Below are 10,239 nucleotides of genomic sequence, written 5' to 3'. Positions count from 1 at the left end.
AAGAAGAAAAATGGAAGTTTTTACATTTGAGCAGGAACTGTATCTGTGCTGTTGTTTTCTCCTGTGGTCTGAGACACCTACAGTACAACAGAGTTCCTCTCTTGTGTTCTTCCTTCACATGTGGTTATATAGTATGCTCTCTATCCAAGTACTAGATCAAGTGGTAATTTCTAAAGTTTGTCAGCAGCTGGACGCCTTTGTCCTGGGTTTTGGCTCTTAAGAACCTCAGCGAGTTAAAACCTGAAGAGGCAGGACTAACTAAGGGGATTAATGAGCAACGAACAGGCAGCTAATCTGAAATTCAGCAAGTGCGAACAAATATGCATGTAACTTTTCTTTATCTACTTTCCTTTTGAACTGTTCAAAGTGATTGCTTTAGATGGATTCTGTTTTTTTGAGAGTCATCCTTTCTCCTTTATGACCAACAATTTACCGAATGAACACAATTATTTATTGCTTCTTATCTTTATGGTTGCTTCCCACTTTCTGTTCTGTCAGTGGTTTAGCAGCACACTTAAATATGCACTTCAGAGTTTTACTGAGCGGAGACGGAAATGGGCTGCTTCTCCTCTGCTAGCTATGAAGTTCCTTTCGCTTAGCCGATTGCTAGAATGGAATTTGTTTGCTTGGTTCGTGCCCCTTACAGCTCAGTCTGAAGTAACCGCATCTGGTGTCGCACCCTGTAGTAAAACAGCAGAGAAATGTCTATAACTTCTCTGATTGTGTGATTGTGAGATGTGATTCTGTTACTTGCTGCTTCTGTGAAAGGTTTTCTGTTTCAGGTATGAACTAGGAGATGCTTTGTACTTAGGCTGGGCTGGATCTGTTCTTTATATGCTTGGTGGGATCTTCCTGACCTGTTCATGCAAAGGGAAGAAAAGAGAGAAACACAGGTAATTTTGACTTTGTCAGTTGAAATAGCAACTGTCAGTTATATACTAGTGATACCCATTTTCTATCTGTATACTATTATCTCTCCCTCATCCCAGTATAATGCTGCAGCCCTATCAAGTCCAAACAGGAAACTGTAACGGCTAATTCAGTGCTACGATGCATCGCAGGCTTCTGCCAAATGCTTGTATCCCCCGATACCACACTTTTGATGATACATTGCAATCAGCAATCATTTGTTACTAGTCTTTCGTAATTCCAAGTACTGTTGATGCTGCTAAAATCTGTATGTCCTTTGTTCGGCCAAAAGTATATAAAAATATAGTGTATTATAATTAAGTTCTTTGCCTGCAATGCTCACTACTTTTAAAATAAGCACATTTAAATAGTCATGTTTAATTTGAAGAAAATGTCATCGCATTTTCATCCTAAAATATAGATTGTTAGAAACCTATGATTTTTTCTTGTTTCTCATGGAATGCTTTGTTGTGTATCGAATCAGGAAAAAAAGGGTAGATTTCTGGCCTCCATACTTATTCTTACCTGGATATATTTTTTAAATTATTTGTACATATAGATGGTCCCTTTCTCAAGAAGCAGGATGATGATGTTAAAAATAGCCAGAACAACCCAAATGGCTGGGAGGATGTACAAAGTTAAGAGGATGACAACACAAAAGGAAAAAGAAACATCCTCACTACTGCTGGATTTAACCTGAGGAAAGCTATGTCAAAATAGCCAGTCAGTGAGAGTATGCCTCTGACACGCTATTGCATATTGAGCCTAAACTGATGTCATTTAAGTGTTATGGTAATATTTCATCAACCAATTTGGACTTTTGATCTGACTCACCCTACCCTGGTACAAAGTACCAAATATATTGAAATCTGTTGAAAATCGAGTAAAACGTGCAGGCTAAAGACAGACAGTAAAAGTTCAGCATGCCGAAGGACAGATGGAGGAGTTGGTTTGACTCCAGATGCTTCTCTCTTCCTTTCTCATCAGCTTCATTCCCGTACTAAGAATTGCAGCCTGCACATTCTTGCTGCAGTCAGGGCTCAGTTTGCTCCTGCTTTAGCCCGGTGACTACAGGCCTCAGAGAAGAGCAGGTGTAATTTGGGAGCACAGAAGCTGTCTCCAGTTAACAGCCCGAGGAGCCCACGTCGTCTTCTTCACTGCAGGACTGGCAAGAGCGCGGCTGCTCTGATTGCGGCCCCCGTGTGAAGTAGCTACTGTCAGTGGATTGGATCCGGACCTACATGAGTAACCCCCCCAGCAGCTGAAACTGTAAAAGTGTGCACAATCCTAATTATTTTATATCTTTTTTTTTCTTTATTTACAGTGGCAGCAAATACGGCTATTCCATGGGCCAGGCAATTCCTCAGCAGCACATTTACACTAAAAACTCTGAGGCAGTCACAAGCACCAAGGAGTACGTCTAACCTTACCTTTTTTTTGCATTACTTGCAATGTTAGTGGTTTATGAACTCAAGTAAGAAAGTGACCTGGTTCCAAGCTGCAAGCTTTCATCTTAATTTGGAGGTGATACACATTTTAATACCTCCTTCTGGGAATGGGTTTAAAATGGAAATAGGCTTCTACAGAAAATGCTGTGCTGTGAAATCCTGTGGCATGAAGATTTTTTTTTTCTTTTCTGCACGCTAAGAAGCCTGGTAAAATTCAACTACAGTGTCTGGTATATCCTGACAAATCAAGAGCAATGGTTTTATATTTCGGGTGACTCAGAAGCATGGAACTGATATGCTGTAGCTGACTGCAAGTTAATAGAGCTCACTGTTAGCAATGATATATTGTATTTTCATTAATAGTTCACTTCCCATTTTTGTTTAGCTGCTTCAGCTTTTGATAGTAAATAAGCCGTATTCCACTGACTGACTGAAATAGGTTTTTTTGGTGAGTGGTATCATGGCCTTTGATAAGGATATAGTAAATATACTCTGTGCTTGAAGGCTCATGTAATGCTGAAATTGTTGTTATGTATGCTAGTCAAGATGACTTATAAAAACTTAAAAAAAAAAAAAAAAAAAAAAAATCCCTGAGAAACCACCACTCACCTCCAAACCTGCAGAACTGCAACAAATTCCGTGTTGGAGGGAATGAAGATACCAAAGATAAATGGTATAGAAGGACCCAAACACAACTGGAAGTGGAGAAAGCCTCTGATGAGCATGCACCTTCAGATAACTAGAAGATAGCCCCAATTTAAAGTTTTTATTTCTGTATTTTGAAATTTAAAAATAATTCTACTTTTAACTTTGATCAGTCTTTAACTTTGGAAGCTTCTGTTGCCCATGAATCGTCTAATTCACGTAGCTGCGCGACGGCTCTGTTCCCCAGCGTTGCGTGGGCGTTCGGACGCGTGTCTGAGGCCGCCCTGCTGCTGGGGCCGGGTGTTCTGCACTGCGCCAGCCCTGCGGCACCGAGGCTGAGCTGACGTCCCCGAACGCTCACGCTCCGAGCAGCGTGGAACGGGATTTTACGCTGCACACGCGCAGCTTTCACGACTTGTCGCTTTTAAATCACAGATGTATTAAAACAGTTCAACGAAACACGTCTGTATCGCCGCCTAATTGTAGTGACTTATGGCAAAATGTAAATGCAGGCTGGTTTGGAAGTTTCATGTGTTGTCCCTAATGCCCTAACAGATAACTTCAGCAGGGCAACCTGGCCTAGCAGAGCCAGTCTAGCCACGGTGTGTGTGTACAGACACAGCGGACGTATTCAGCCACATGAAGGCGTGAAGTTGGGCGTTGATAGATCTTACTAAGCTAAAAGAATGAAGATTGCTTTTAGATTGCCGGTGTCGTCATTTCTCCTCCCCTCCACTGTCACTACTTTTTCTTAAAATCATCTCTTTGGTATTTAGTAGGATATGCTTAAAAGCAGAAAAGATGTTTAACTTGCACAGTGGGAGCTGAACTGCTTACCACCATCTGTGTATGTTGTCCTCTTTTTTTCCTTTCTTTTTTTTTAATGTATAATCTTGTGATTTTTTAATATAGTTGAAAGTAAGGAAAATTCAGAGATCAGGCAGAGGCTAAGCAGTTCTTGTGTCAATGATGTCCCACTGAAGACTGCACCTGTGGATGAACGTTAATGATGATCCGGTAGGTGAACTAGAAATTTGGGCCTTGGTCTTGCATCAGCTCTTGCACTTATATCACTGGGAAGTTTAATTAAAAAACGAGAGTAGAATAAAACTGCTATGTAGTACCATAGGCGTTCGTTCAATGCATTGTTATCATATTCAGCATCGCTCAAGGGAAAATAAATGCTTAGGATAACCATTTGTTTACAGGCCTTCCACCACTTTTCTGTTTCTGTTGCTTTCCCCTGCGTATCGGCCCCTTTTCCCTGCACTTTCAGTAGCAATGCTCTTGATGACTTTAATGATCCATCACCTCATTTTGAGGAGTAAGGTCTTTTATTTATTAGTGACATATAATGTGATAGTGATTTCTTTCTTTTTTTTCCCTGTCATAAACATCTTTCTTTTAAAATAACATTGTGTGATAATATTTTAAAGAGAGCTAAGTCCTTTGCTCAGCAGACTGCTTTTGCTTCTGTAAGTCTTCTTCATATCTCTGCAGCTGAGCCCAAAATCCTGCGTTAGGTTCTGCTTCTGGTCTGGCAGCCTTCACGGTCTAGAGAAAGAGGAGGGACATTGCAGTAACAGTGCAGGAATCAGGCAAAATAATTTATTCCTCTTTGTCTTTTGAGAAGATTTACTTTGGCTTTGGTTTCGCTATGCAATAGCGCAGCGATAGGTTGGTGAGATGCCCTTGCTCTGCGCCTGCTGACACCAGCTGGCGTTCAGTCCATGCTGCAGGACACGAGGAAGGGCTGTTGATGGGGCTGGAAATGCGAGTGTCCCTCGCAAAGCGTGGCAAGAGCCTCTCGTCCTTACACTACAGTGAAGCCTGCTCCTGAACCTGAAAGCCTATGATGTCTCGTGGGGCACAAACCAGGTACCTGCATTAGGGACTTCTTAATCATATACTTGCTAGGTGGATGAAGACTAAAAGGCCTTAGAGTAAGTCATATCCACGTACTTAAACACACACGACAGCCATGCTAATAAAATTGAGGTGCTATTGTTCATTGCTAGCCTTGAGTTACTCAGTAGGCATCCTAGGTCATGGTTCTTTGCTATGTTGAGCTGTTATGTAGATAATATCTATACCACAGCTTTAAGAGCAAATCCTGCAAAACACCTTCTGCAAATAGCTTGATTTTTTTTCACTAACTTGCTTCATGTCACTGATTTTAACTTCACTTGTCCTGAATAAGCAAATGATAGTGGGAAGGGTTACATAGTCACTTTTGCATGCATATTTTGTTACCAGTGCTTAAAGCTTATTTGCATTTGTATTTGTGCAAAGAAACCTACTTTTGAATGCATATTTCTCCAAATAGGGTCATGGTGGTGGAAAAGTTTATAGCAGCATTTTACTCAAACAGCGAATAGCTAAAGATACGCTAATAAAGAAGCGAGAGCACCACGCCAGTGCTGTGCGATGTCACGGCTCGTAAGAAGCACTGCATTTCTCCCCCAAAGGCTAGCTGCCCGCAGTGCGGGCACGGGTACGGTACCGCAAAGGCCTCCTCGAGCGTGAGGTTTCGGTGCCGCATGAGGTAGGCGGTGCAGACGGCGGCCGAGCGGCTGCGGCCGCTCTTGCAGTACACCAGGCACGTCCCGCCGCTCGCCACCGCTTCCTCGATGGCCTCGCCGCACCGCTCGAAGTGCCGGGCCAGGTCTTCGGCCGGGTCGTCGAGAACGGGCACGCGCAGGCAGCGGACGTGCCGCAGGCCCGGGAACGGCTGCTGCCGGGACACGTTGATGCAGAGGGTGACTCGGTGGTGCTCCAGCAGTGCCGGGTCGCGGGCGGCCCGCGCCGTGCCCAGCAGCAGCCCGGCCGCCACCGGGCAGAGCCGGGCCATGGGCGGCCGCGGGCGAGGCGAGGGCCGGCCGCTGCCTGCCCGCTCCCGGGGAGGCTCCGTCCGGGCCGAGGCAGGCGGGTCCTAGCGCCGCGGGGTCGGCGGCCGCACGCGGGCTGCCAAGCTGTTGGCTTTGCACAGCTGCTCGTCCCATAGCGGCGTGTTGCCAAAAAAAGACAGAGCGAGCGAGCAAAATAATAAAAAAAACTTATCATTGGCACAGAAAATCCGCTGCTGAGATCAGCACTGGCGTAACCCTGATCTAAGCTGAAGTGAAAGGTGGTGGGGGTTGTGGTGGGGGTTGTCTCCTGCAACAGAAGTCTTTTGAGTGCCCAGAAAACGGGCTCTCATGGAGTTACGCCTAAGCACAGCCGCTCGGCTTCGCGTGTTACTGAGCCTTCCCCAAGGCTTGGGGGTGGTGTGCGGGCGGGCGGCCGCTGGGCTGCTTTACAGGGAAAAGTTTACGGCAGCACTTTGCGATGCTCTGGTCATCTTGTGTGCGTGAGGCACATTCTGAAACCGTGATTGATAAAAACAGCATAGTTTGATCGAAAGTAATTGTGCCAGGCTAATTTCTCTCTTTGAGAGAGTGAATTATTTACCAGGAAAGATAACTACAGCAGCTCTAATCTCTCTGGACTTCAGTAAAATACCTGCCTTTCGCACTGGACATGAAAAGGATATTTGCCTTTTTTTTTTTTTTTTTTTTTTTTAAAGAAACCCCAAACAATCAATAAATAGGAAGCATTTCATACAGGAGTGTGTGTGCATATGTGTGTGTGTGGCCTTTCTGGGCAGGCAAGAGGCCATCAAAGAAGTGGAACAGCTGCTTACTCCAGAAAAAAAAACAGTTATAATTAACCACGTAAGGTCAGTAATTTAAGCTGGGCTGTGCTGTTACTGCTCCTCCCACAGCAAGGATGTGGCAAGAGCCCTAACAGCGCTTACGAGGCAGTATGAACCTATTTATGTTAAAAAAAAAAGAAAAAGAAAAAGCAGTATGTATTACCATAATAACAACTATCTCCAAGTCCTGTATTGTCTGTAAACATTAACTCGTAATAGCGCGTTATCGATCAGATGCATCATTAGCTCCTAATGCACTAACACCTCCCCTTATAATTTTCAGTAGCAAATAATCTGCATCTCCGTGCTCTGTCGGATCCAGGCTCCACCGAGCTGTTGGCCGTGCTCCAGCCACATCAGGAATATTAACCAACGCCTGGACGTGCCAAGGACGATGACGGGACCTTTCCCTGGCAGCCGGGTGACCTGAAAGGTCCCCAGGCCCCTCTCTGCCGCCCGCAGAGAGCATCCATCTGGGACAGTGCCCCCACGCTTGGACGGCTCCGGGCCCTGCACGAGCCCGTTGAGAAACATGGCTGTGGCGGAGCCCGCAGACCCACCGTAAAAAATGTGTTGCCCTGTCCTGTGACAGGGCTGTCCAGGCGAGCACCACCCCACCACCTCCGGCACTTTCGCCTCCCTTTTTCTTCTCCAAGCCCTTCGTGAGCTCCTTGGCCCACCAGACCCAGACCTGGGCAGGCCATGGGCGCTCCTGCTCGCCCCGGCCAGGCAGCAGGGCAGCAGTCCCACGCTGCTGCAAGGGGAAGCAGGGCTTTAGTCAGCTGCCTTGCTAGGAGTGCTCCTTCCCAGCCGTGAGGCTGCAGGCGTCTGCAAGGCTCCTAGCTCGGCCCACTGCACTGGCTGGTCGTTGTCTCCTGCATGGCCTTTCTCAGGTAGCATTTTTTTTGCTTTCCAAAATTGCTCTGGGAGGCTGAAAGCCGCAACACTAACGTGGAAGATGGCTGACTGTTGTTGCCTTGATGAAGGTCGTTTCATCAAGGAAAGGTTGATGAATCTGCCCAGAAGGTTGTCCCTTCCCTGCTCCCTGCAGTGCTTCAGCTCCAAGGGTGGAGGTGGCATAGGACAAGGCTGGTCGTCATCACGGGGAGGGTGATTGCAAGCTAAAAAGTGCCCCAGATGCCTTGTCTTGGCTATGGAGCCATTTCACTCCTCTGGAAGAAGCTGGTTGAACTGCTGGGCTGAAAGTCTCATCCCCTTGATGGAACATCCTGCCCTGATGCCTCAGGCCCAGATCTTGCGGGGGCTGTTCTAGGGGTTTCTGTTCTTGGTGGTGCTGCTGTAGAGGTGTGGAGCAAACCTCAGGTACTGTTAGCCCCAGCTGCAGCTTGTCCTGGTGCTTCTGGCTGGCCCAAAAGCCACTGCTTGGCCCAGGGCTGTGCCATCTCACCAGGGGTTTCACCTGGTTTTTATGTGTCAGTGCCCTTGTGCCGACCCTCTAGGGAGCCAAAGGATCGCTTGCATCAGCCATACAGCTTTCTCAAGCTCTTTTAGGAGTTAATTTACAGATGTATGTATGTATGTTCATCATCTTAACAAACCACTAAAAAATGTTTTAATACACAAAAACAGCTCTACATTTAAAATCATAATTAGACACAGGGGAGGCAAAGGAGGGCTGCAAACCACGTTTTTCCTAGAAGACCAACATTTCTACACTTGTCTGTATTGATATAAATTTGTGCATGTGGCATATAAATTGTTGTAATGGCAGGACATTACGCTAAAGAAAGAAATATCTACCGACTCGGTATCACTCAATTTATTTACTTTTTAAGTGATGTTTGCTTCCAGGCAGAGGCACTTTGACTAGTTCCAAGCTATCATGTCTCTCCCAGAAACACTTCACTAGCTGCTTTTGACGAGTTACCTTGACTCCTGGAGACACAAACACGAACCTGCTGCACCGCTTCAGCCTCCGGCAGGCGCTCAAGGTCGAGCAGCCGCGTCGCCGCGACGGGCCGGCGCGCCGCCTCGCTCGCCCTGAGCTCTGCCAGCAGCTGCACTGCTGCAGGGTCAGAGCAAGCAGTCAGCACAACCCTTCGCGCTGACAAACGCTGATACCGATTCCTCGGGATATTGCAGCGCAATGTCTTGGTGCATTGGCAAGTGAAAGAGACCATTTAGAAACCTTGCCTCGATGGCTTAAAATTCGGCTCTTCTTGTTTCCGCATAAACCATATCCATCAAATCCCTGCAGCTGTTCAGCTAGATTACACAGGATCGATTGCAGGGCAAACTTACTCATATTTTCAATATTTTCACTATACCTTTATAAACCCTGTGTTTTAAAGCAAGATTTCCTTCTTCAGGACTACTGACCATCGCCATGCCTTAAAAGGGGTGGCGGGGGTGCGGGGGGGGGGGGGGTGTGGAGGAAAAAAAAAATCCTCCTGCAAACCCAACTTAAATGGAAAAGAAAGAAAACTGCCCTGTAACTATAGATTTAAGTCTCCAGCCTTTTTATTTATACAAGGATTCAAAGAACATATTTCAACTTTAGATAAACAGTGCAAGAGAGTTACAAGTACCTTGGTAACAGAAAGAAATAGATAACTGTCCAGCTATGCCAATAAGAAGTGAAATAATTCTTCTTCCTGCAGATAGAAATGCATCTGTTTTTAAAGCAAAGGTGGACTTTAGATATTTTGTTATACCATAGCCCCTACCAAGCCCACCGGAAAACAACAGGCAGTTTGTCATTTGTAAATGGTAAGTAGCTGCGCTCTCAAAGCCTTTAACAACCCTCCCCCTTGGTTAGACGATACATATTATGGCACGAAAGAGCAGGCTGAAAGAGACACTTGAAAATCCACGATTCCTGGCTCCGCACGGTGCAGGGCCGCGCTCTCTGCTCCCAGTCTTCGCTAGAGCATCAACCCCCCCCTCAGCACCCCTTGCCAGAAGAAGGCTTTTCCGACCCAGAACACTGCAAGTCACCGCCGCGGGAGCCCCGAAGTAGAGGCTGCCCCCCACCCCCCCCACCCCTGCTCCCCTTCGAAGCAGCAAGCCCCCAGGCAGCAGCGCAGCCCTCTGCAAGGGATGCGTGCAGCCCGGGGACCTGCGCTCAGCGGGGGTCCGTGCCCATCGGGGAACACCCCTGGCCGGCACCACCGCCGCGGTCCCCATGAAGACTGAACCTATATCGTCCTCAGGACCCCTGAGGGACACCAGAAGCGTGAGCATAAAGGCAGCAAAAAGGGGCAGATATTAGGAAGGGTTTCTTCTGCATAACAAATGTTTCTTGAGGCTTTTCCACATTAATGTGGCCTGCGAGGTTATGTTATTGCAAAAGGACCAGTAACGTGGCCTATTAGGTGGTTAAAACATTAACTGGACCAGCAATACATTCCCGGCTTCGCGTTTAATGTGTCCCCTTTGTGCCCGTAAGGAACTCGCAGCATAAACCAGGCTGGCAGCCAGCTGGCCCTGCACGGAAAAGGAGCCGGCAAAGATGGCCGAATCGTCCTGTAAGGCGAAACGTTGACCGGGGTGTTCAGACTTTTAAACCCCCAAAGTAACCCC

At 46.8% G+C, this 10,239-nt stretch overlaps 2 protein-coding genes across 12 annotated transcripts in view; one reads left to right on the top strand and one right to left on the bottom strand.

Annotated features, from left to right (window-relative positions):
- Positions 1-4,829, top strand: part of LOC146595244 (claudin-19-like) — a 19,889-nt gene extending 15,060 nt beyond the window's left edge. For 6 of the 11 annotated variants that reach the window (XM_085306093.1, XM_085306092.1, XM_085306091.1 and 3 more), the window contains 2 exons: positions 783-893; positions 2,234-3,461. In XM_085306093.1, the coding sequence (XP_085162219.1) occupies positions 783-893; positions 2,234-2,333 (211 nt within the window). In that variant the 3' untranslated portion in view covers positions 2,334-3,461. Of the gene's footprint in view, positions 1-782; positions 894-1,468; positions 1,699-1,896; positions 3,462-3,914; positions 4,214-4,668 lie in introns of those variants that run through there. The other 5 variants (XR_014895972.1, XR_014895973.1, XM_085306097.1 and 2 more) reach the window with 5 other exon arrangements.
- DUSP28 (dual specificity phosphatase 28) lies at positions 4,443-5,853 on the bottom strand. The gene is made up of 2 exons (XM_085306099.1): positions 5,506-5,853; positions 4,443-4,556 (listed from the first exon to the last, which is right to left on the bottom strand). Exons 1-2 carry the CDS (start codon positions 5,851-5,853, stop codon positions 4,443-4,445), a joined length of 462 nt encoding a protein of 153 aa, XP_085162225.1.
- Positions 5,854-10,239: the final 4,386 nt, after the last annotated feature.

The sequence above is a fragment of the Rhea americana genome, unplaced genomic scaffold (genome assembly GCF_003343005.1).
Source record: "Rhea americana isolate MKP2758 unplaced genomic scaffold, rheAme1 scaffold_231, whole genome shotgun sequence".
NCBI classification, from domain to species: domain Eukaryota; kingdom Metazoa; phylum Chordata; class Aves; order Rheiformes; family Rheidae; genus Rhea; species Rhea americana.
Note: the sequence above shows the minus strand (reverse complement) of the source record. Positions and strands in the feature narration are given on the sequence as shown.

Excerpts from the sequence above, each read along its gene's own strand:
- DUSP28 (XM_085306099.1), bottom strand. The coding sequence starts at position 5,853 with ATGGCCCGGCTCTGCCCGGTGGCGGCCGGGCTGCTGCTGGGCACGGCG. Across the intron at positions 4,557-5,505 it reads CGCTCGAGGAGGCCTTTGCG|ACCGTGAAGGCTGCCAGACC; the intron begins GTACCGTACCCG and ends CTCTTTCTCTAG.